The 24,791-nt window shown below is 50.6% G+C and overlaps 9 protein-coding genes and 1 non-coding gene across 10 annotated transcripts; 4 read left to right on the top strand and 6 right to left on the bottom strand.

The window, feature by feature from the left end:
- Window positions 1–400: 400 nt before the first annotated feature.
- Window positions 401–502, top strand: CC77DRAFT_t94. The gene has a single exon. It is a non-coding gene; the product is annotated as a tRNA-Lys (tRNA).
- Window positions 503–2,033: 1,531 nt separating this feature from the next.
- On the bottom strand, window positions 2,034–2,923 carry CC77DRAFT_449905 (hypothetical protein). Its single transcript, XM_018531732.1, has 2 exons — window positions 2,822–2,923; window positions 2,034–2,765 (listed from the first exon to the last, which is right to left on the bottom strand). Exon 2 carries the CDS (start codon window positions 2,738–2,740, stop codon window positions 2,264–2,266), a length of 477 nt encoding a protein of 158 aa, XP_018380968.1. The 5' UTR covers window positions 2,741–2,765; window positions 2,822–2,923; the 3' UTR covers window positions 2,034–2,263.
- Window positions 2,924–3,498: 575 nt separating this feature from the next.
- Window positions 3,499–4,894, bottom strand: CC77DRAFT_449867 (hypothetical protein). Its single transcript, XM_018531731.1, has 2 exons — window positions 3,640–4,894; window positions 3,499–3,524 (listed from the first exon to the last, which is right to left on the bottom strand). Exon 1 carries the CDS (start codon window positions 4,560–4,562, stop codon window positions 3,744–3,746), a length of 819 nt encoding a protein of 272 aa, XP_018380969.1. The 5' UTR covers window positions 4,563–4,894; the 3' UTR covers window positions 3,499–3,524; window positions 3,640–3,743.
- Window positions 4,895–5,461: 567 nt separating this feature from the next.
- Window positions 5,462–6,944, bottom strand: CC77DRAFT_1034899 (hypothetical protein; the record flags this gene model as incomplete). Its single annotated transcript, XM_018526906.1, has 2 exons — window positions 5,462–6,483; window positions 6,545–6,944. The coding sequence occupies 2 exons, from the start codon at window positions 6,942–6,944 to the stop codon at window positions 5,462–5,464; spliced, it is 1,422 nt and encodes a 473-aa protein (XP_018380970.1).
- A 2,690-nt stretch (window positions 6,945–9,634) lies between these two features.
- CC77DRAFT_1024911 (hypothetical protein) lies at window positions 9,635–9,924 on the top strand. The gene has a single exon (XM_018525963.1). The coding sequence runs from the start codon at window positions 9,672–9,674 to the stop codon at window positions 9,855–9,857; it is 186 nt and encodes a 61-aa protein (XP_018380971.1). The 5' UTR covers window positions 9,635–9,671; the 3' UTR covers window positions 9,858–9,924.
- A 2,894-nt stretch (window positions 9,925–12,818) lies between these two features.
- CC77DRAFT_1024912 (actin-like ATPase domain-containing protein) lies at window positions 12,819–15,372 on the bottom strand. Its single transcript, XM_018525964.1, has 4 exons — window positions 14,827–15,372; window positions 14,699–14,767; window positions 13,306–14,639; window positions 12,819–13,242 (listed from the first exon to the last, which is right to left on the bottom strand). The coding sequence occupies exons 1-4, from the start codon at window positions 14,978–14,980 to the stop codon at window positions 12,910–12,912; spliced, it is 1,890 nt and encodes a 629-aa protein (XP_018380972.1). The 5' UTR covers window positions 14,981–15,372; the 3' UTR covers window positions 12,819–12,909.
- Window positions 15,373–15,537: 165 nt separating this feature from the next.
- On the top strand, window positions 15,538–17,052 carry CC77DRAFT_946282 (hypothetical protein; the record flags this gene model as incomplete). Its single annotated transcript, XM_018535068.1, has 2 exons — window positions 15,538–16,338; window positions 16,453–17,052. Coding segments are annotated over 2 exons (1,401 nt in total), but the record flags the coding sequence as incomplete, so codon positions are not given.
- On the bottom strand, window positions 17,019–19,481 carry CC77DRAFT_1099106 (HET-domain-containing protein). Its single transcript, XM_018529985.1, has 3 exons — window positions 19,430–19,481; window positions 18,401–19,373; window positions 17,019–18,332 (listed from the first exon to the last, which is right to left on the bottom strand). Exons 2-3 carry the CDS (start codon window positions 19,078–19,080, stop codon window positions 17,099–17,101), a joined length of 1,914 nt encoding a protein of 637 aa, XP_018380974.1. The 5' UTR covers window positions 19,081–19,373; window positions 19,430–19,481; the 3' UTR covers window positions 17,019–17,098.
- Window positions 19,482–20,558: 1,077 nt separating this feature from the next.
- Window positions 20,559–21,348, top strand: CC77DRAFT_946544 (cutinase; the record flags this gene model as incomplete). Its single annotated transcript, XM_018535090.1, has 3 exons — window positions 20,559–20,912; window positions 20,964–21,116; window positions 21,169–21,348. The coding sequence occupies 3 exons, from the start codon at window positions 20,559–20,561 to the stop codon at window positions 21,346–21,348; spliced, it is 687 nt and encodes a 228-aa protein (XP_018380975.1).
- A 1,099-nt stretch (window positions 21,349–22,447) lies between these two features.
- On the bottom strand, window positions 22,448–23,938 carry CC77DRAFT_1024916 (sarcosine oxidase). Its single transcript, XM_018525965.1, has 2 exons — window positions 22,841–23,938; window positions 22,448–22,789 (listed from the first exon to the last, which is right to left on the bottom strand). Exons 1-2 carry the CDS (start codon window positions 23,887–23,889, stop codon window positions 22,519–22,521), a joined length of 1,320 nt encoding a protein of 439 aa, XP_018380976.1. The 5' UTR covers window positions 23,890–23,938; the 3' UTR covers window positions 22,448–22,518.
- Window positions 23,939–24,791: the final 853 nt, after the last annotated feature.

Here is a 24,791-nt window from a genome sequence, read left to right on the forward strand (position 1 = left end):
AACAGCAAGCAGACTTGTAATCAGGCCGCGTGAAGAAGACCTTTACGGTTGTAATACAAACGTCCAACAATTATGAATGGTGTAGCAGAATGTATTCACACGTGTACTATGAATTGACCTAGAACACTAGTGCCCGCACCTAGGCCTCGTGACGAGTTTCTCGGCGAGGGTCGTTGTTTTGGTGTGGTGTAGTTTTATTTGGTTGGGTCTGGGGCGGGGTTCTCTCGGTTCGGGCTCACCGCAGAATTTTCCTTTCACCCCACTTCGTTGCCAATCTGTACCATCCAAACGCTCCGACAAGGAGTTTGAGAACTCAAGATCGCCGTTCATCACGATTGATATGATGATATAAATGTTGTAACCAGCCAGACTTCCATCAATCGTCTGATTACTTCAAATCGCCCGGCTAGCTCAATCGGTAGAGCGTGAGACTCTTAGCTTTCACGTCCTAAAGACTCGATTGGTTATCTCAAGGTTGTGGGTTCGACCCCCACGTCGGGCTTGTATAGTCGTTCATTTTTGCTGGATGGTTGTAGAGGTGTAGCTCTGGTGTTGAGGGTGAAGGTCCTACCATACCTTTACAATCCCTCTTTTTTTTGCTACCACAACCCACTACGGTCTATCTAGCTGCCGAAACTTCGCAATTATAGTCCCGAATGGAGCCTCGGGCTTGAGTGATTATGTTTTTGTCCCCCTATGCTGATAGGGGTGGTGATGGTGAAGGACATATTTTTGACAGTTTTGGACATTTCGCGCTGAATGGCCAACAACGCCCACAACAATGACACATGGCACGTTTACGACACTCTTGCCTTAGCTTGTGATGCGTTACTTCGCCAAGAGCTCTTTTTTCCTGCTCCTCCTGCCTTGTTGTAATCCTCCATTTTGAACTCGACCACGTGTATGCTTCGCTTTTCTTCTTGTACTCCTATCTGATTGTCAGAAGAGCATTGAAACCCTTGAATCTCTACGCTAGATATTGATAAACCACTATTTGATGCTTCTTCATTCTCGAGCTAATTATCTTGCAGTACCTCCCTCGCACGAAAACTCAATGGGCACTGCAGGGAGATGCTATAGTGAGGAATGCTACAAATATATCCTGCAAATTCTTTGCAATGAGCGCGAGTGCATGTATAGCAACAACATACGCTGCTCTTCATGACTGAAACGTCAGACCTGCTGCAGGCCTAGGTGAGGAAGACCTTTCTTCACACCAGCAAATGTCTAAATTAGAGCATGAATAAGATTTCTCTTCTATAAGTCGATGGCTTTCATTGTGATTTCTCTTTTGTTCTACTCTATTCATGTTCGTTTCGAAATGATCTAACACACTGGTATATGAAGGCAGTGTGCTGACCAAAGTACTGATTCACAAAATCCCTCAAGCTCTGATGCAATACCAGCGCACAACCTAGACTATCATAGAAGCTTCTGCGAAGTAGAGTAGATTTCATGCTAGAAATGTATTCCAGTGTGCGGCAGAATCGTGACTACGGACGTGTTTCACTTGCGCCCAGGTCTAAGGATTCCACCACACCACTTCGATATAGTGGGTTCTGTGAAGGCTATTGCTCGCTTGCACGAATGGATACATGCGTGATTTCTAGCCTCGTTTTTGAGGACATCCAAATCAACTCGACAGCACGCATCACCAAGTGCTTGGAAGGTCCTAGTCACGAAGACTTATTGGTAGATATGCAAATGAGGTACCGGCTCTTTCCATGGCTCCGTTTCAACATTCAAACAAGCCTTTACCAATCGCTAGAGACCAGCAAGCGGCGGCTGCTAGGTCAAACGTAGGCACCGGCTACAATTGCAGCCGGTGGAAGAGTATGCAGTCTCCAATCCACATCAAGCGCTGGCAGACGTCTGCTAGTGTCTGGTGCTATTCGGGCCTTCTTTTTGACGTCGAGTCTTTGGAATCATATGCGCTAGACTTGATCATTACCGATATTTGAAATGCAAGGGATTCGAAGGGAAAATGGGAGAAAAGGTTGGGCGAAATTGTGCATGAGTGGAGAGCTGGAAGACCTTCACAGCCTTTCTCTTATGTTGTGATGACGCTGTGTTATGCAGAAGAGAAGATCTTCGCATACGACTTTCCACATCCACAGCACTCACTGATATCAAGATGGTAATCATTCTTGGAACGATTTGCACACCATCCATCTTACCCACCCTATGGTTCAGCCGTGTTATTACAATAAACGGCGCATGCGCATCATCGCCTCGTGTAAGTACGTGAGCAACCGTAAACCGTCTAGCTCTCCAACAGCCCAACGCCTGGATCGCATGGCGCGCGGAAGTAAGTTTGCGTAATACGCCATGCGTGAAGCCAAGATTCCGGAGTGCATGCCACGCACATGTACGTGGTAACACGAGCAGCAGGACGAAAAGGTCCGAACGCGCATGATGCGTCTGTAGCGGATCCAAAGCAGCAGTGTCCAGTACCTGTGCCTAATGCATGTTGTATGGGCTGTTGTTCTACTTCATGTGGGATTGGGGCGTAGCTCGGGAATCCTGCCCGGATCGGATGGAAGGATGTAGCAGTCGACATGGACGATGGACGGCTAATGCTGCAGATGCGGCCTTGCGGCGCAGTGCAGGATAGGCGCATTACGTGCAAGTCACGCCGCTTTGTGAGTATGCAGATTAGATTGTTTGACAATCGTGAAGGTTGGGTCAGCGATGCAAGGGAGAGGCTATTGGTCAGAGACGGAAAGTGTAGTGGTTGCATGCTCTCCGAGTCGTTGTATATGTCTCTGTAGCTTTTTTAGCATGCATGAGAAAGATGGCTGTATGCGCTGATGCTTAATACTCGCAACGTGAGCCTGGATCGTTGAAACGGCGTCAAGATCAAGCGGAACGGGAGGTACGGTGCGCACTCAATGACTGACAGAAAGCACGGATAGGCGGATCTGGCATGGGTCTGTCTCCGCGGCTTTAGACGCGTGAATTTTCCATGAGTAACAGTCCAGAGACTCTGACTGTTGGATATGCGTAAGTTGAGCGATGTAGAAGGTAGTGTTCCCAACTTGGCATGCATCCATGGATGTTCTTTGCCCTGCAGAAGCGCGTGAACGCGACTGCGATTGCAACACTCGTTGTGACCTTCCGTTGCAGGGGTCAGATGCCGATAACTGTCACACGGCAACGGCCGGCTTTTACGACGCTAACAAGGTGGTATTCGTGGTGGAATGTGATGACAGCATAGTGGTGTGCGCGTGCGGACAGAGCGAAGGTGAGGATCAGGGTGGATACAGTACTAGTGACGGAAGACAACCCGCCAGCACGCCTAACCATGACAGGACAAACCAATCGTGCTCCAGTGTTGTGCATGTGAGAAATGCGCGATTGGATGCCTAGATACGCCCCCAAATCCTACAGGAAATCCTGATGTTGTGTCACCAGGAAATGATGTAACGTTGCGCAGCGAGTAAGTCGTTCACGCATAGGGCTGCAGCGAAGTGCGTGTACGTTTGTGTAACGTCGAGAACCTGGGCGCATGAGGTTCGCAGCTGCTGAGTGGTTCGTCAGTCTCGCTGAAACTTGCGAACATGTTGAGCACCAGCTCGAGTACGTAACCACGCTTGATACGACTAACGTGTTCACTGCGAACTAGCGATTTTTACGCACATTTCTCCACGAAGACCCCTGACGACAGCTGCAGTAGTCGCTGCTGGGAATAAGCAGCAGTAAATGCACCTCTTCGCATCCATGCGTTGAGTCCAGTGCCCACCTCATTTTCTCTGATCCGATTTAGTTCGTACAGGCACACCTCCACTTTTGTGGTAAGAACGCCGAGAGGACTCGCAACCGAGGCTTTGGAGCCCATGAGTCAGCCTGGAAGGATCAGCGAAAAAATGGTCGGAAAGGATCAAGGGCCATTCCGGAGCAAACGTCGACGGGCCTCCTTCCCGGCTGTGTGGTAGCGGGGAAAAAGTCGTATAGGAAAACTGGAAGAAGGGCAAAAGCAATTTCCGTTCATTCCGCAGCCATGTCTCAAGGCCCGGAATTGAAGGAGGATTACTGTAAGCCCAAGCTTCCTTATGTCCTGGAGAAGCGACTAGAAAAAGTGGATCAACAGTAACCTTGAATGACCGAGGCTCGGATACTGGAGTCGCATACGACAGTCTCAAGAAGTCTGGACAGGAGGTCTGGGCGCTTGCGCAATGTCCGCAGGTTCGGGCTGGGAAGAGAAAGTCGTTCCTAGTCCTGGGATACCTGCGTCGCTTGCAAAATAGCTCAAACGTCATGGGAAACTTTGTTGACAGCTGGTAACTTCTGAAATTATACATGGTGTCGCCAGAATAGAGGGCCGAGGTAATAACATCCGGTTTTATAGGTCGTTGACGCAGGTACGAGGATACGACGATGCCTCCAATTATATTGCTTAATGATCGCGTGTGCCCTACGGCTACAGTGCACTGCCATTCGCTAATAGCCGGTCCGTAATCTCCATGCATGATACAATTGACACAAAAAACTCCATCTTTGCATTGCTGGTATTGGCGTGAAGAGTGTTGATGAGATAGACCGTACTGGAAATCACGGAGCATCAGGATTCCGTGATGAGTGAATGGATTTAGACTTGTAGAGCGTATGCCAGTGTTCTAACCGTGACGTGATTCAAATGTGACTACGTTTACTCAGCGTTGGGAGCATGCCTGATATCCAAGGCTAAAATGACAATCTAAAGCATCTAAAGCAGGAATGCCAGCATGGTAAGGAAGTACCTTGCTCAGTCGCCAATTGTACCTTGCAGAGTGCCCAGTGTAAATCTAGACGAGAAGGTTTCGCGTTAGTCACTCCGCGTTCTCCGTGAAACCTTGCGGGTAACGCATCCTTGCGAGGACGCCACCACACCGTGAACGACAGGAAACTGATGTCACAGACGTACCGAGGTGTTCACATGATCAAGTAGCGATGAGTTGAAATATGGGTATCGAATTCAGCGCATGTGCTTGAGGCGTAATCAGAAGCTACATGTCGCGTTCCTCTAGATGCGGTCCAATCGGTGCTGTTTGTACATGTGATAGACGGGATTAAATGCCGATTGAGAGTGGAAGACGAAACCGCCGCAATGGAAGATCAAGGCTTCTCAAGCGAAACTGAAATGAACATGAAGAGGGCCACCTCTTACAGAGTGTTTGTAAAAGTAGAAACAATCGCGATGCCGATAGCGCCCAAGATCACGTATTGGTCCATGAAAAAAAAACATGATCTCCAAACCCTGTATCGTGAAACCAGTCGTGCCGCGCCGAATAACTCCAAGAATGATAATTTTTGATGATGAGGCGTTCACTCCAGAAGGCTTTCTAAGCAGCCAGTAATTCATTCCATGTGCCACCATGGTGAATATGTGAATCTGAGTGTATAGCTTCTGATAGTGCCGCCGAAGTTGTATTGTTGCAAGAGGCAGTGTCGTGACTTAGGCACAGTTGCTGGTCTGATCTGCCTATGCTCCAGAGTAGAACTGTGGCAAGCCCTGATGGTGGTATGCCATTGGTGGAGTGACCTCCTCTTGTACCCGATCTAGATGTCCCGGTTCTGCATACCACTGCGCACTCATTGATCGTCCAGATGAAGGCATTGGTGGACCGTGGTTTGGCATTCCGTCGTATGATGACCAGGGAGCTGGGTAATAAGAGTGATTGGGAACGACGGGCGCGGATAGGGGTGCCGACGTAGATCCGCCTACCGTGGTCGCGTGCATTGTGGAAGGATTTGTGTCTATGGTAGTCGGGTATGGATACGGAGAAGTACGTCGGTAGTTTTCGTGCTGAATGCCAAGGCCTTGACCAGAATATTGTTGGGGAAGTCCTTCTATGTTGCCGTATGACATCGAGCGCGTTGGCGGTTGGAATGGTGGTTGCTGACCCCAATGAGAGTCCTGGTGACCATAGGACATAGTCGAGCTCGTACTCATTGCGGCTGGTGTATGACCACCTGAAACGTTTGACTCACTGCCATATGCTGAGTTTGCTGTCGAAGGTGAGTTACGCCATGAGGGGCTCTCGGCTACGGTAGATGAAGGTAAGAAACCGTTCGCTGATGGCCACTGGGTTTCTATAGGAGGAGGGTATGGATAAGAGGGATGCTGTACTGGGACTTTGTTGGTTAGCGTTTGCAAAACCGAGATGGCAGAATACATACGGCCATCGACAGGCACTTGGTGACGGTCGCTTTCATGATCGCCGTGATACCCAAAGCTTGGAGGTTGACCGTTTGACGCAGGTCCAGAGAATGGTGTGCGGAATTCGCCCATGGCATCGCTATGCCGAGGTGAAGTAGCGACTGGTGTAGCTGGTTGTACTGCGCTACCAGATTTCGACGAGATAGTTGGGACATGCGGCAGATCGGGGTTATGCTCAACTGGGTAGAAGTTGCATTCTTTTTTCAGCCGAATGCAGTTGGAGCAACGGCCTGCAGGATCGTCTGGAGCTAAGAGACATCGTATCTTTCTACGTCTGCAATGACCTACCCTCACCAGTCAGTGATCAAGTAATGCACCACCATGGGATTTTATTTCTCAGCTTACCACATGCGACCGAAGTTCTATGATAGCCCAACTTATTCCGCGGCTTGTTACTTGTTGGCGACAGGTCGCCAGGGTTCCCAAGTGCTAAATGGCGCATGTGTGGAGTTGATGAGGACTTGCGGAGTTCTCCCGCTTTGCTGCTCTTCGAGGAGCGTCTTTTCTTATTCGAGTGATGGTGAGGTTGACCAGCAGGTTCTTGACCAGTGGAAGAATCGGCAACAGACTCGGATTGGTCTGTGGGGCTTGGTGTGGAAGCTGTGTCGGCGGCATGGGAACGACCAAACCCAGAGCTATGGTTCGGGGGATTGAAAGACATGGTGTCTTGAACGGGCTGTAAAAGCAACGATTGCTCTAGCCTAGATGCCGTCTTCTTCGCGCGGCGTTCTGTACCCACAGCCATGTGAGGCGCACTGATTGTCGCAAGACCCGAATATCAACACACGGTAATGCGGTAGCGCATTGAAGGACCTGAGGGTATAAGCATTTAATGTTTAAAGTTCAACAAGGCCCCACAAAGATCCATGATGGACAGGAAGCTAAACAGTGTACATACCTGGGAGGTCAAACAGGGCGACTTCTCAAACGCTGGAGTCGGCACTACAAGATCTTGCCGCGGGAGGAGACGACGGGACACTTGCTGATCTACCGTACCATGGGATTCTCGATCTAATCAATGCTTCAAAGGCGCACTGACAAGACAGCAGGGGTTAACAGGTAATGATAGTCAAGACCCAGGTAAATAACCAAGTAGCAGAAGCGATGGTGAAGCAGTTGCGCACCGACAGTGACAGCTAATGTCAGCTAGTCGTTACCACGGCTGTTAGTTTAGCGGGGGCGCATTGCAATCTTGAGAACAACAGGCGCCAAAAGCAAAAGCCTGCATACATACGAAAAGAAGTAGGGACTGGATATAGAAATTTACACGACGCTGTTTGGTTGAATGAGTGGATGATTAAAAGTGGCGAAGTATATCCGCGCTACTACGCAACAGGATTGCTGCGTTGGAGCGCCTCTTGCACCTAAGGATTTCACAGGGTTCATCAATGCTCCTTCCTCACAAGCACAAGATCATCTTCTAGAGGCCAAGCGACCAGGTTGCTGTTGGTGGGCCCGCTTGGACCAAGTGATGTGCGGGATGGATGGGTGTGCAGGCCAGCAAGTCCGAGCGTCATGACTTGATGGCTCTCGGACCCTTCGCACAGTCGCTGTTTGGGATTCTTTGCCTGTCACGTCTCGACGGTGTGATGCGATGACAGCCAGCGGTAGCCGCCTAGCGTCAGCGGCGGCGCGATCCACTTGTATCGCTCTTGGTTGAAAGTCTAGTCAAGCCACTGTATTGATAGCTCGCGATTGGTCAAGACGGGTGTAATGTATGCCTGATTATCCCGATTTCTGGTTCCGTATGTAAGGGGCCTATACAAGGCAGTATACTGCAGGAGTATGCAAGCTGTAAGGTTAATCTAGCATGGCTCTGTGCGTACGAACGTCGCCGGGGAAGCGTGGTTGAGCCAGGGTAGGATTCAACAGTGTCCGGATCTAAGATGACGAAGACGGCGATAAAGGCCTCGATGGAGACAGGGCCGAACTGCCTGAGCAGGAGAGCTGACGCAGACTGGAGACTGGTAGGGTTTGGTTTGCGCAGATGAGGGCCCAATACGCAAAGGTCGTGACGTGACATGCCCGGTAGCGAATGCCCGCTGCGATGATCCCCCGATGCTCACGGTCGTTGGAGAGGTCTCGAAGTGTGGTACAGGGATAACGCCGACGTGAACTGCTGGCGCTGTCATGGTATGGCTATCCTGCGACAAATTGGCTGTGAAAGCGCGTCCTTCTCCACACAGTTCATTTCGCTAGCAGGGCCCTGGAAAAGGCTCGACTAATCTCCACTCGCGTCATCGTGATTGAGGACAATCAGCGATTCCACAGTTGCGTTGCACAAGCGTGGTCAAGCGAGTATGTCACTGGCCAAGGTTGATTGTAGTACGTGATGGCCGCCGGTGGTCGGTTAATGCGCATGAGGCCTGACCCAGCGCTATGGCTATGGTCGTTGCATGACTTGCACTCCAATAGTGCGGGCGCTGTCCAAGACGGGCGACTGCACGTGGAGAAGCGATCTGATACAAAAGTGCTTCGGGCCTATTAATACGTCTCGAATTTTCTGTGGTCAGACGGTTTCCAGCAGGCTTGCTATTTCCCGACGGCACCTGCGCAGCGTCTCCCCCCACCGGTCCGCAGTGGCGCATGGATGGTGAGGCGTTGAGGGTATTTCTTTTTCCCAGTGAGCCTCCCTTTGTTCCAGAAGCAGGGAAAAGGTATCCCACGTTCTCCATTTTTCTTTCTTCCATGTGTCCGCATGCTCATCGTGTTCGTGGTCAGCACCGCGTGCTGCCGGTGCCGACAGCCTATGTCAGCGTCGCGCGTCATTGGAGGGTAATGTCAACTTGACGCCTTTTGACCAGGTTATCGGTAATCATGCAGTCCGATTTCCAGTCCCTAGGCTTGAGTGCGCGTAGTTACAATGGTCGTGCATCGGGCTCAGTCACGCATTTTGGCTAAATTGTTGACGGCAGTGTATCTGAAACATACCGGACATCAACCGATCGATACTGCGGAGCGCCGGCTGTCCTGGACTCGTGGAGTCGGGGATAACATGGTGGTCAGTAGTTGGTGTTTGCGCCGCAGGACAGGCGAACGGCGCTTCATCCGTTCACGAACGCTCGTGCGAGGCTTGCATCGTGCTTTCCCCCCTCGTCAGTCTTGGCTCGCTTAGATGCAACTTCCACCCTGGGACATCGCAGCGTGTGCCTGCCAATTGTAGCGTAGGAATTTTGCAAGATAGCGAATGCGAAGGATCCCGCGTAACAGCCTTCACCTCGACCCTCGTCGCCTTCTGCATATGCACTGATTGGCCGCGGTGCAATCCGCCGCCGGCGCAAGATACATCTCCACCTGGATTCCAACTGCGATACTGATACACCTTCTTCACTCGCAACACGACTGCTAACCTCTCGAAGCAGGTGGCAGCGGACATGGGCGACATTATCAAGCTCGCTATCTGTGAGGACCACCAACATCTCCGAGCTAACGTTACGTAGCCTTGGTGCTACCTTGCCATGCCAGTGCGAGTATGCAGCAGTTACCCCCACGTCCGCGTTGTGTTATGAATGTTACTTTCACAACCCCACGCATCTCACAAACATCGACTGCTGCTATACTGCGGTATCCTCGGACGTCGACAAGAAGCGTGTATGACTGTGGCTGCATCACAACCCCCGCAGTGCCTGCTGCATTCCGTGCTATTGGAACATGGTAGTACAATCGACTTGACGCTAGCAACTATACATCAAGGCACTTTCCAACACCACGGCAGTTCGTCTGCATGTTAGAGTCATGCACCCTTGCATACCTTCAATATCGCCCTTCTTATGCGACCACATCATACACCGGCGAGTTTATTGCTTTGAAAGCAATTACCAATAATTCCCGGCTCTCTGGTTCTCGAATCCGCACCCTCAAGAGTTAGTCACGGGCAGATACTCGGGGATACGCTAGTCATACAACCACACCTACGAGTCCTGAGCGTTGAGAATAGAAGCGTTGCCTAGAGTAAAGGCATTCCGATCAAACTTTGGGTAATGTACGGAAGCTTAGGGTGTTCATGAAATTGCGCACAGCTGCCCGAAGAGCATCAAGAGTGGTTCGGCCGGAGATATCGCTACTAAGCACACCCCTTTGGATCGAATTAGCATGTCTTTCGTATGGACATTGTTCGCTGTTTCGGTTTTGCTGAGGCCCTCACACCACACTCAACACCAAGTCCATCTTAGCTTGGCAATCACGAAGTTTTCTAGCGCATCTGACTATGTCCAGTCTTGTTGCCACACTGCCTGCCCGACATGGCGGATCCCTATACCAGAACGCTGGAGATCAACATCACGTTGACTAGTGTCCGCTTTGGTAAACTCAGTCGAAGATCTTCAGGAGAGTCGGCGCGACACGTTGACAGCCGCGCAATTGCTCGCCTGAGAATCGCGAGAATAACGCCGATCGCGCATTTCTAGACGCGGTTCGACGTTGGCAATAGCCTCCAGCGTACGCTATCAACAGCCGAACCATCAAACCTTCCTGCGACAATCAACCAGAACGCTACGGAGAAAGCTCCGTCGAGCTGTCATAGCTGATCATGTCTTGGCGAGGTTTCCGTCGAATCGCCTTATGATTTAACTTCAACCCCTTCGGAGACGCCTTTCTGTATTTAGGTAGAAAGCCGGTATACCAAAGCGTTTGCTCTAACGAGCAAACAGCCTCACTTGCTGACAAGTGTAGCTGGTATGTGTACGATATACGGCTCTTTCCCAGACTAATCATTCTGCCGACTACGTCATAAGTCTCCGGGTATAGTTGGAACGGAGATATCCGAACAACAGTTCAGGAAAACTATAGTTCTACTTGGTCGCCAACGACGACACTATTTTCTCTAGGTTATACGTAGTATGGTACTCTACGCAGAACTTGCAGCTTGTGCATCTCGAATCGAAGAGCCGATCTTGGTATCGGTCCGTCGTCATGATACGTTGGTTTCACAACTCTACATCTCTAGCGGATTGTGGCAGTGGATGTGCGAAAAGGCAAGTCCCGTTGACTAGCTATGCACAGCACTTGACTCGGCAGGATCTTTACAGACCCTGAATCATTGATTGCTTGCATCTTCTAGCAACGCCATGAGAGAGACACACCGTTGTAGCATCGTTGTGCCTGTACGAAATGATTCGAGGGAATCAAAAGAACCATTTTCCCATCGGCTTTGTTCGGGAGATTTGCCCGTGCCACCGGTAGAGCGTCCGATCCGATTTGCGGCAGTTGTGGACGGGCGAGCTTCCGCGAAACATGATTCGCCCAAATTACCGCATTCAGTATCGTGTCGCTCCACTACGTAAGAACAGATCTAGTAACGAAACCCCTTCACTGTGTGTGCGCCTGAAAAGGCCCCACTAGAGACTACTTGCTTCGCATGGGTACGGTACGCCTTTGTCTTATTTCCAAACGCCATGTAAACCTGGCAATACTTGTAAGTTTATCACGCCACCAATCTCACTCCACCCTCACGGCAATCTCCACCTTGCACGCTCGAGATCTTACAGGCGGGAGGATATTTCCCGAGCGATCGTGAATACAGAATCGCTACCAACGATCTTCGCATATGGAACCCAAATGCGGGGTTCCACTAGCAGACGCACCCCTTGGAAAACTAGACGGATCGCCAACACCACATATCGTCGGGTCTTTAGTTCCGCACTACAATCTCCGATTACTGCCAAGTGTGCAAGTGTACACGTCCCCGGGAAGCTGTTCGCCCGGTGTACTGTGGTCACAAAAAGGAAACATAGCGCAGTCACGATAGCCTAGGTGAAGGTGTATCAACCTAAAATCGTCTACGTGTCTTGGGCTTGGAGTGTAAACGCGCATCTGACCAGGGTACATGACTATCTTGGTATGCTGACTGACTTGCACTTTTCTAATCTGTGACTAAACAGTCTCTTACGACTACAATCTTTTCGTACAAAACTAGGTTTCCGGTCTTCCCCACCCCCTGGATGTATATCGCGCTTGCCCCACGAGCACCACATGGGTATTCCATCATCCGAAGCATGTTGGGCTAAAGTTGACACCCTGCTCGTGCGTTGAACTTATTCTCTGAGAATAGCATCGGTCTTGTATCCATAACGGGCCTTACATCCGTTACACCCATACGTGGGAACCCAGATGGATTGCAACACTACATACGCTGCCCAACTCCACTACTGCCTTCAGATAGAGTAGTGCACGCAACCCTAACTCAAACCTAAACATGACCTCTGCACACCTTGAAATTTTCTGGCATACGCAACCCAAAGCCCTTGCTTTCAATTGCAATAGCAACTATGCCGACATCACCGATGATGCCGACAATGCAATGATCATCGATCTGCTCTCGTAGCTTCAGCAGCTCTTCTGTGGCTGGCGCCACGTCAAGGTAATTCGTATAGCCGGTGAAGGCAACCCACCACCACTCTTTTCGCTACCAACAGGCTTTATGTCAAATCATGCGAGCTTCTCGATCCTCCCTGCGGATAGCGCATATTGGTATCCTTCACACTGCCTGTAAGCAACGGGACCACGACGACCGCTGGACTAATTACAGATGCTTGCATCATCTATACAGAAGCACCGGCAATTTGCTGAACGAGCGATGCTCTTCACGATCCTGTCCCGGAAGCAACAAGTGTCTTGCACGATCGGATAGCTCATGTTCATTTCTATTGCTATTGACGTCTATTCTGCATACATACCCTCACCCTATCTCTTTCTTTTATCGTATTCCCCCCTTAATGGAATTTCGCACTGACCCCTCCATATCTCACTCCATCAACCTTCAATTCAAACACCAATCCCGCACTCTCACACCGCATATCCAGTGTGAAATCTAGATTATCAAACTCCACCCCCTTTGTCGTCGTCAACCGCGTGAACAAGCTCTTTGGCACCGTGTTCAGGTCGGTAGTAAGTGTACAAACGTTGATGAGACCCTTCTTGAAGGAGTCAGGAGCCGTGTCAGAGTCGCAGGCTATGAGGTCGTCTTCTACGATGAGAGATTGGCCAGGGCGAAAGTTGCGCGTGTAGTGGAAGGATATGGGTCGGTTTTCCGACACTTGTGCGCCCTGACAGGAGTGTTAGTACACCGTGCGACAGTCATGGTCATGGTAGGTGCGGGATTTACGTACCTTTGCGATGTGCCACTGCATGCGATCGGACACCATCCATCGCTCCCAAAGCGGACTCCAATATCGATCGGAAATGGGGTGCTTTGCCTCGTCGAATACTGTCGCGTAGCTGGTTCCGTAATGCCATCGACTTCTTCTGCTAATGACCATATTGCCTTCCAACCCGCGCAGTACTGCGCCTCGTACTACCGCCGTCCATGCGTGTATGGGGTGGTATATCTCGACGGCCTGCGAGGCGTTCAATGCGACAGCGTGCGTGGGTCTTTCTGTGTACGGAGGCGGGGGCGCGCTGTTGAAGTGAGACTTCATTCGACCGTAGAGGTAATTGCTCTGTCCGAAGCCTCCAACCAAGACAATGCCACACACCAAACCTCCTTTCGCTCTTATACTGTGAACCTGACCTTCTACTAGATCAATGACCTCTTGGACTACTGGATCGAATAATTCTTTGACCTGCTCTGCGCTCATGACAAGGAACCCAGAGTCTAATCCTGCTTCCTCATCGTCCGGCAGCCCCGGAAAAGGTATGTTGACCTCATTGTGTTCCTCCTCGTTGAAGTTGCGCTTCACAAATTCCTCAAAGTACTTCAAGCCCATATTCCAAGTCTTGACCTTCTTTTCGCGCATCCAATTGTAACGTTCGGTGCCAATGCGCTGCTTGATGTGGTCTTCGAATCGGTAGTTGATAAATGTCGAGCCGCAGAGGCCGCCAGTACCGACTGCCGATTCTTCGACACGCAGAGGATGGAGTTGGGTAATCTTGTAGGCTATCAAGTCGACAGTGCCACCTCCAGCATCACAAACAATGAAATTGTCTCCGATCTTGAGATGGTTTGGTTGTATCGCCTTGAGGGTATAAACCGCTGCGGCCTCGGGCTCCGATATGAGCTTCAGCTCATGCCTGTTGCCCATGCCAGCTTTCTCCGCAGCCTTGAGCGTCGCATCTTTGGCTGAGTCCGACCAAACAGCAGGTACTGTCAAGACGAATTCAACCTTGGTCAAACTGATAAACGTCTCCCCGTATCTCCGTGTCAATGTTTCCATCGTATGCTTGTATATCTGCGATAGGTAGTCGGAAACTGCTTCCATAACCGTCTTCTCAAACTTGCGTAATTGCGCAGCAGTTTCGAGCGGTGATACAAAATGCGGCAGTTTCTGGTTCCTATCGAGAAATAGCTTTATACACCGGAGACGCGTCTCCTCTGGCTTGAATTGAAAGCCCCATTTTATGTTTTGCGCGGGTTTCGCGGACGCATCGAGCGAGGAGGTCGAGCCGTTGGCGGGGGGTGATTCGCTGTAACCAATTTCTGTGGGTACTTTGTCGGAAGTGATGCCTGCGCGTGTATGTTAGTCTGGAGAGGCATGACATCGGTATATCTCAAACAGAACTTACCGTTCCCTCCGGGCCATGTCTTGATGATGTCGATGTCGTCAGGGGTTGCACTATATACAGCAGCCACACCTATTGAGCTTCAGCGTCCAATCGTGTCGGTCGCATATTGTGCAATAGTCGCTACCAACCGCTGTAGGTGGTTCCAAAGTCAACGCCGACGACCAACCTGTCCTTCGTAGGGCCACCTATTTCGGGCACGCTGGTTATGTCGACAGTCGCATTGCTTCCGGGGTTGAATGTGTACGGGATACTACTCCCTCGGTTCGGAAACGTATGGCTCATTGTCGTTCTTCGTGGCGTTGAACGCGGTGCTTGTGTTGATGGCTCTGGTAGATCGCGTAGATGTCGCGTGGGTCAGACCGCGGGGCTGAATCCTACCAAAATGCACCGGGGTATCATGGACGTGTAGGTTGGCGCGGGAAAGACGTCGAGGTCATGAATGTGTATGCCTGAAAAACATTGAATGATTCAGGCACCGGCGAAATGCGCAGTCAGTGTCATGTCGAAGCCTGGAGTGGCGCGCTACCCATTGCTGGAGAAGATGCTCAGCTGCAGGCCCTAGTTGGTGATCATCAGCTCGCCCAAGGCTGCAGGATTCTGTCCTGCCAGGCATAATCTTGCCGTCCCACATGGAGCCATGCGACGGTGATATTCCTCGAACGGGGTGTTGAAGGTTTGTCCTGGTGAAGCACGTCTCTGAAGTTCGTTCCGATGCGACCCTAAATCGGAACGCGCCCCGGGCTCAACTATGACCGAACGAAAGAGTTCTGGTCAGTTTCAGCACTTCAAGCCAACGACTTTAGTATGTATTAACGTCTGCAGAATCTGCTCACCGCTTGAAGCGCGGCACGAGACTAATATCGAAATCGACCAAGACCTCCGCGAATACCGTCGTCACTCCACCGAAAGCCGCCATCGCTGCTCCAAATGCGAGAAAAGACGAAGTACACCGACGCAAATACCCCTTCAATGATATGCTGAAGCGCAAAAGTGGAGGTGTGGTAGATCTCCCGAGCGATACCGCACCTTCAGGGCCCAGCAATGAGTTCATCAACAGACCAGAGATGCTGCCACCAGGCGATGATGCTACGCGGATATCACATAGAGTCGCGGACCTCGAAAGAGCTCTGGCGATCGCGAGAGAAGAGCAGGAGATGGCCAGAGAAGACTTGTCGAGACTGAGACATTCTAGACAAGCGGATCAGGACACAATCGAGGAACTCAGGCAGCAACTTGCTGAGAAGAGCTCGAATACGGGTGGAGCCCCGGTTGGCGGGTCGAGTGGCCTCCAAAGAGACACTGGAGTGCCGGGACACTTAGGGAATGGGAGGGAAGATGCTTTGCGCCAGAACTCAGATTTGCGCTACCGAGTCGCGCAACTCGAAGAACAGCTCGAAGAACAACTCGCATCGCATGACGGATTGTATCCACGCAGCCTTGACCGACCGCAGTCAAGAGGGGAGGCAGACGACTTGCGACTACGCCTCCATGCCGCCGAAAAAGAGTCGCAAGAGAGGCTCCAGCAGCTTCTGGCGCTGAAGTCAAGCATATCTTCGCTCACGCGTACGGATTCGCAGATCACGGACAGCGAGCTCGCAGAATCGTTCTCCCAACTTGCAAATCGCGTGCGAGAATGGACTGTCTCGAACTTCAGGCGATCAAGATTGAACCTCGATAACCTCCCAAAAGAGACTGAAGATGTGCTTCGCGCATTAAATCCGCAATACAGGGCTAGTATACAGAGTACGGATAAGCTTGCCTTGTACCAAGCCGTAGTCTCGACATCACTTATGCAAATCTTTGACAATTCGATCGTGTTTGGGTTGCCTAGCACAGGTCCATTGGGGGCGCTGCGACAGTTTGCTGAGCGCACACAACACCTTGGTACCGCACATCGAGAATGGGTGCGTGCTACGGTACAAGTCCTTGAGCGCAGCGAAGCGAATGAGGAAATCCAAAAAGAGAGCGAAGCCTCGATACATCGACTTGCTGGAGAGATTAGCCATATACTCTTCACGCTGACTTCTGTGAGCCTTGCGCCCAACGCACAGTCAACGTTGGCCGGCATGTTGAAAGACGCAGTGTACCTGCAACGAACACTCGCCCTGCAAAAAGCGCGTTACAAGCTACTCTTCTTTCGCCGCCAAGACGACAATATGCAGTTCGATGACCGTACCATGGAAACTGTGAACGACGTTGATCCTGCCATGGAAGATGATACCGACATGGAGGTTGATCGCAAATTTCTGTTCTGCACCTTTCCGGGCCTCATGAAGTACGGGGATGAGTGGGGAGAGCATTCTGAAATGAGTAACGTTTTATTGAAAGCAAGGGTATGCTCTGGTGCAAGTTGAACCAAGAATGTTATCGCGGGAACTATTATATCGAGACTATTCTGTTTCATCCAAGTACCACATCGATGGGCTCTCGATCAGCTGCTTCCCATACTGCTTTCGTGATTCGACCAACGGCTTTTCTGTAGGCGACACCGTCTGTCCACTCGATCCAAAGGACGTTGTAGAATTCGTATATGTCCTCAGACTCAAAATACACATCTACATTACCAAATATATACCGTGAGTCCTCTTTTGTCATACTGCTGGTCGAAATCGCAATGAGTTCGGCTCTCGTCTCGGTTTCTCGAAGTGGTGCAATCCAGTCGGGGTCTGATAGGCTCATGATACCCGAAAATCTCCCTTTGGTGTCAAGGATGTGTAAACGCAGCTCGAACTTCGGGATTGTCACGTACAAGTAGGCGTGCTCAGTCCGACATCTGATACGATTCGAAATAGGCATTGGTATCGTTATCTCTGAGCAAGACGGATCCATGAGTGGTATTGGGAAACGAAACTTGAACCTTGGAGCATTTGGTGTGACGTAAAACTTCTCTCCGTAGGTACCAGAATTGCCAGAGGAGGATTCAATGCGGCTCCATCCGGGAGGTGGGGTACTTTTGCCGTCTTGTGCGAAACGCTTGTACTTGTGATAGTCGTTCGCGACCGCAACCTGTGCGCCTCCCACGCCGGTGAAGTACCATTGGACAAGTGGAGTAATCACAAGCGTTGAGGGTGTATCAATGTATGCTATTCCTTTGAAGACAACCAACTGTTCGAGGTCTATGAGATCTCCCTGCCGGCTCATCCATGACCAACTCGGTGGTCGATTGCTCTCATCACGGGCCGCACCCCACTGTCTTTCTGAAGAACTCCACCCAAAGTCCCATAAGAGTGCAATATCGAAGAACAGTACGGGAAGTCCATATAGTATGCCACCAGGAAAGGACTTTGCAAGTAAAGTGGCAGCACCTGCAAATGCTATAACAACGTCGGAATTATAGGTGAATTCTCTTGGTGAATATGACTGGCAAAGCTTTAGGTAACGATCGAAGTTGGGCCAACGGTAACCTTGGTTAAGCCACACGTCGGTCACGCCCTTGTAAGACCGCATATCGGTCACACCCTTGCAAAGCGATGTGTGTGCTTCTGTTGCTATACTAGGATGCCAATCATAACACCATGATCGTTGGCATACCCAATAGAGAGATCTGGGACATCCCTTGCCGAATTGGTCAAAATCTGAAACGAGCTCAAGGAAGAATAAAGTACGCTGCGCAAATACTCGTTCTTGGAAAGTCCTGAGACACAACAGGTAAACCATTAGTTCATGCACCTCGAACCATTGCTTATACTGTGTGCCACTTACCACCCCCGAAGGTTCCATGTGCTAGCGAGTTCCACGAACTCAGCTGTATAAAACTTATCATCTTTTTCGTTGAGGGGAGTTTCGTTCATCATTTGATCGATGTCGTCTGCCAGACCGGAGTTCGCTACTTTGCCCGTAACAGCAACAAGCGTCAGGTAAGAATTTGCGTATATTTCCGCCATATGCTTAATCTGACCATGCTTATGTTCTTCATCATCTTGTAGGATCGATAGCTGATCTATCCAGATGTATCGCTCTCCAAGTAACCGGGTGACGTCTATAGCCTGTCGTATTGTCTTGGGCAGGACCACTTTGTCTCTGTTGAGACTTCCAGGCTTTCTGAGTTGCTCGATGTTTGCAATGGTTGCCTGCAACGTTTGTACTCCACCCCACACGTAGCTTAGTGTGAGATAACGGTCGGCAATATCGCCTTCGACTATGCAATCATCCACGACGTCGACGACCCACATAGGCCATATACTAGCGCCAGATTTTGGTGTACAGCACTGTGAGCCGTGATGCTCATCGCATTCTTTGATCCAGCTCTTCATCATATCAAGCCGCGTGTCCGTTGCGCGTACCGTTAGGCTCGCAATGCCGCTTTCGTCGCCCGATGTGCCATGTCTGTCGGCAGTCCGATCCAAGTGATTGTCGCTTGCGCTTTTCCACAGCAGGGACATACTGCAGAGTCTGATCTACCGTGGTTTAAGGTGGAAGAGGACGAGGGGATCGAAGGAATCATGTCTCATGAGCAAGAAGGCTGAGCCTTGCTCGCTTGACTGCGCCACTACCTTGCCTATCCTGCGCTCATTCTACAGCCTCCCGTCGTTGAGGAATTATATGTCTGCCTCCTATTATAGACAGCGCGCTTGCGTCTTCCCAAACGTCACTCCATCTATGAGGCTCCGTAACGAGTTCTACCTGAGCCTGCTCTTCGTTCGTAGAAGCAAGCTGCAAGTACCTGCCTAGATGTGTATGCTTTCATCCATATCATCCTCCATATTTGCAAAATGCTAACTTAATCACTAGCGTTCTCTTTAAAGCGACAAGGCTCAGAGGTGCTTTTGATTGGGGGTTCGTTAAAAGTCAAGTGCAAGATCAGAGGTGGCGCGATACCGGAGCCAATCGTGATATGAGGCGATGACGTCACCCTGGAATACCTATCTCTCCGCCTCAGGAAGCTTATGTCTAATCACATCACAAGTTCTCTTTTTTTTGAAAGTTCTCTCATGCATCTGTTGGACGCGTTCGCTTCTCTTCGAGCTGCTCTTGCATTAATTGGTGGTGGACCGGCCGGTGTTTGAAACATGGCGGTCGGACAGACCCGCCCTATAATTGTTTCATTATTAGGAGAGCTCTCTATCGCTTCGTACGACCAGACCGCCCTTGAGTCGCACTAGAACGACATTGTCTGCTTCCGACACCGCCGAGTCAACGTATGAGCACCGAGACTGAGAGGGCGCTGAAGGGGCGGTGAGGGCTACTTAGCCTCCAGGCACTATCAGTTCTCTTGACCCTATACTCGATATACGCGTTCTTCACGCACATCCGGAAGCTATGCTTGATCCGTCATCAGGTACAGTGTTTTAGCGCTGAGGCTCACAAAAACAAGCATTTTACCCCGGATTGTTAAACTTCAAACCCAAGCTTTTCGAGAATTCCCATTTAGCCAGGACGGTTCGGCTCCACACCGGTACATCATCTGACCACGCGGCCACGACGCCATCCATCTACCCATCGCGCGACGTACCGAGAGTCCTATACGTTGCAGCCTTCTATTTGCTCGCTTGGTCGCTTTTCTCCCGAAGACACTAGGATCCATATGTACCCCAGACGGCCGAGGCTTGGTTCTGCATGAAACAGACGTGGGCTACGGCAATAATCCCTGTCCGATCTTCATCACAGGACTGTTCAGATAAATTGCGACGACGGATGAAAGGACCATCTGTGCACCAAGACAAAGCAAAACATTACTTTGTACCCCACTGATAGGACATAATGTATAGACGAGGCAATTGATTCTGCCTAAAGGACAGCTGCAGTGGATACATGAAACTTTCTTTATAAACACATCGCCCGCTGCCCAGACTTGATCATCACAACTCCTTGACATCTCAACTCAATCCGAAGCACAGTATCCACTTCCTTCAAAGTCAACATGAAGTTTTCCGCAGCAGCAGCTCTCTTTGTTGGTCTCGCCGCCGCCGGCCCTGTTGAGATCGCTGAGCGTCAGAGCTGCCCCAAGGTCTACATCTTCGGAGCTCGTGAGACCACACAACCCCAAAGCAATGGCTACGGTACCGCTGCCGGGCTTGTAAACTCGGTCAAGTCCGCCTACCCTGGTGCGGGCTCCGAAGCCATCGTGTACCCAGCTTGCGGTGGAGGCTCTTCCTGCGGAGGCGTATCCTACGACAACTCTGCTTCCCAAGGAACCGCAGCGGTTGTCAAGGCCGTTACTGCCTACAACCAGAAGTGCCCTAGCACTCAGATCGTCCTTATTGGATACTCTCAGGTATGGATGGTGTCATGAACCCCAAGAACGCCGAATGCTAACAGTTTGTAGGGAGGTCAAATCATGGACAACGCCATCTGCGGCGGTGCTGGTTCCACTTTGACAGGCAACGCCCTCAAGGCCGTCAAGGCGGCGATCTTCATGGGTGACCCACACAACCGCAACGGTCTTCCCTACAACGTCGGTACTTGCAAGGCCCAAGGCGTAAGTCCACTATTTCTCCAACTCTTGGTATTCTTACTAACGAGTACTTTAGTTCGCCGCCCGCCCTGCTGGATTCACCTGCGCACCTGCCAGCAGCAGCATCATCCAGAGCTACTGCGACTCTCAGGACCCATACTGCTGCAATGGAAACGACGCCAACCACCACCAGCAGTACGTCAACATCTACGGCAACCAGGCTCTCACCTTCATCAAGAGCAAGGTCACTGCTTAAGTGCATCTTTGGCACGAACAGTGGAAATCAAAAGCTGGCCGGCACCTATCGCAGGTGCCATTCTTCGATGTAAATATGAATCAAATGAACATGTATATGCCTTAAAGTTCTAAATCGCTTGCTTCGCCTCACTTCTCGGATTGCTATGTGGTGTCTAGCATTCACAGGTCTATATCAGGCAGTGTCTCTCCGTTGATGTCCCCGGTGCCCAGGTTCTTATCGATATCACTCGTCCAGTGTAACACTTGTTCCAACACCGACATCATTCTCGCCGCATTCAATCGGTAGTACTGTCTGTCGTACGGACTTAGCCTTCGATATCTCTCCTGCTTGGATTCTGTGATGTAATAGCGTTTGTCATCATCAGCCAGGTAGATATCTCTGAAGTTTGTGACAGTATGGTAGAAGACTTTCATTAACTTGTTGTCATCGAATGTGGTCGTCATTTGAAGGCTGTGCGCAGCGACCTTTTGCACGGAATAATGGGGGTAAGATAGGTGAAATGTAAGACGGGTGGTGGATTTTATATCAGGTCGAGATAAATTGCCATATGCGCTTGCTAACAGCTCGCTGTCCAAAAACATACGAACTTGCTTGCGCTTAGGCTCATGCAATACAACAATCCGGGAAGAAGTCGTAAAACAAATAAGCAATCATATGTTAGGACGTGCAAGCCTTTTCTTGCTTATATCCTCGTTTCCGTCTCTACCATTCTACCGACATCTTTCCCTTGCTCCCACATCCTTCGTGTGCATATATGCCCCCTAAGATCCAACCCTTCAACTTCCCTACAGCGACCGAAGCGATGAACGGGCTTACTATGAATGTGATAGGCGCATTGAGGGATCTGAAGCATGAATTTCTAGGGATAACCTCAGATTCAGCTTGCAATACAGAGATGCACAGGACACTTGACGAGCAGCAAAGATGTTACTACATAGCTTGTAGAAAGGATGTCGAATACTACTTAGAGCACATGCAAGAGTGAATGGAACATATTGAGAAGAAACTAAAGGTTGATACTAAGGATAATGGAGGTGAAGCAACTTAACAGGGAACAGTCATCGTTCATAGTATTCACTATCTAAAGGACAAGAAACTCCCACCCAGACGCCTTGCAAATATGCAACAAGCACTCATTAGTCTCGTCATATAATTTCATATCACATCTTACAACTTGGCCTTTGGCCACTGGTCCAGCAGATCCACCATCTCGAAGCGCGGCCAGTCAGGGTTGAGGCTAGGCGCCGGCCTCTCGCGATCCCATGCCCACTTCTCCTTGAGCTCTGGTTCTAGCTCGTCTTCCAGCATCTGTACGACGTACTTGCCAAGGACGGGGAAGAACTTGTAGCCGTGGAAAGAGCCACATGTTGCGACGAAGAGACCCTTGGCGGCGGCGTGAGGCGAGATGATGAAGTCAGATGAAGTGGTGAATGCATCCCTGGGTTTCATTAGTATTGATCAAGTATCAGTGCATGAATATGAAACTTACCAGCAGATACGGTGCTTGTCCATCTTCCAGTTTGCACCCTTCTTGCCGTAAAACACGTCATTGGCGTGAGAAATGTCCAACTTCAATGGACCAGGAACATCCCACTGGTTGTAATCCTTTCCAGATGGTGGCGCAGAGACGAAACGGCCAGGAAGCACTTCGTGTGTGTTCTTGAAGATCTTCTCTCCCCACCACTTGAGCTCACGGTCCTTGGTAGGCGGTAAGCTGCCAATGAAGGGCCCGTATGCAGCGGTGTAGCCCTGAACACCAACGGGCATGTCCTTGAACCTCTCGTACGACTTCTCGTCAAGAGTCGTCATACCTGTCGTGATACCACCAGCAACAATTCTTGATCCAGCACGGAGGTCTGAATTCCCACTTGTCTTAGCAGCCTGCTCGAGAAGCTTGGCAGTGTAGGCGCCGGTTGACAAGATAGTGTGCGAAGCCTTGATAGTGCTACCTTGCTCAGTCTTGACACCTGTGCAGCGGCCGGCGTTGTCAAAGTCCAGGCTTTCGACCTTCTCGGTGACGTACTTGACGCCCTTTGCGATCGACCACTTGGTAACTGCTCTTAGTGCATCACCGGCCTGTGCCCAACCACTTGTCTTGTTGACTAGGACACTCTTCGCTCCGTCGTAGTTCGCATCCTCGAAAAGGCCACCGAACAACTTCTTCGCTTCCTCAATGGTAACTGATTGTAAGTCTGCCTCGCGTCCAAGCTTCTTGTAGTTGTCGATGACATCTTGTGCGTAATCTGAACGGCAGACCCAGAAGATACCAGTCTCGTGGAAGTAAGGTTGCCATAACGGGTCCTCCTTGAAGACATCTTGAGCCTCAAGAGCGAGTCTGCAGTAGATGACATCGTCGTAGTCGGCGCGCACAACCTTATTCCAGTCCCATGAAGCTGCTACGCGGTTATCGGCGTCCCAGGCATCTTGGTCAACGACTGTGACTTGTCGGTCCGGGTACTTCTTGATAAGGTGATACGCAGTTGAAATTCCGAAGACGCCGGCGCCAACGACGAGGTATGAAGGTTTGCTCGCTGCCATGTTGTTCAGGATAACGGGTTTATCGTCGCAGAGCATGAAGTTGAGAGAGTTTTGATGCAGCGATAAATGGTCATGACCATCGCACTGCGTATTTATACCATCACGTTGACTACACCTATCACTTGCATCGCTAAATGGCTAAGGGAAATAGTGGGCCGTTCTCGGCCACTTCGTTGTGGTCGCTGTAGACTAGGCGCGGGGCATTCGTGGAGGTTGTTTCCTTATCGAGCAAGACTTTGCGACGGGCAAGCTCGCTCGCCTTTCCGATACCTTCTCCGCCGGCTGCCATGGCTCCAATTGGACATGACAAGTGATTTATCGACTGCCTATCTGCTGATATCGACGTCTGAAGCGTCGCGCACTCGTCACCGACGGTTCCGACTATCGCGACCGCCTCAACTGTCGCCGCTTCTAAGCGAGCTACCGGCTGTGGTCTGCTAACCTGATTCGGCCATGCGGCGCGATGCGTGAACTTGAGAGTGGATTGACATCACATCAAGTTATGCAACAATGTGCAATAGTTGCGGACATGGCGATTGAGAAGTCAATGTTGTAGCAACCTACACGAGTGAACTCGAAGTGCGAATGTAGTATGTTTGCGACGCTGCATTGAGCGCAAAAGACGCTCTACAAGCTAGTGCTTTCTATCAAAGGCCCAAGATCACGGTCATACTATTCTGATATCACTGAGAAACGGTTCGAGTAGCTTGTAGACTTGGGGTAACAACAAGGGCTACCTAGGTATGCTAGCGCTATATGTTGTCGACGTCCATATGGTGCCATCAACACTATCAATCTCACGCGAACTGCGGGAGGCTTTGGCCTACATGCAAGGTACACTCCCAGCCGCTGGACATATGGCCAGTGATTTACACGAACTGATCGTAGAGCCCCAGGAGCTG

This window comes from Alternaria alternata (genome assembly GCF_001642055.1).
Source record: "Alternaria alternata strain SRC1lrK2f unplaced genomic scaffold CC77scaffold_25, whole genome shotgun sequence".
Classification (NCBI taxonomy): Eukaryota; Fungi; Ascomycota; class Dothideomycetes; order Pleosporales; family Pleosporaceae; genus Alternaria; species Alternaria alternata.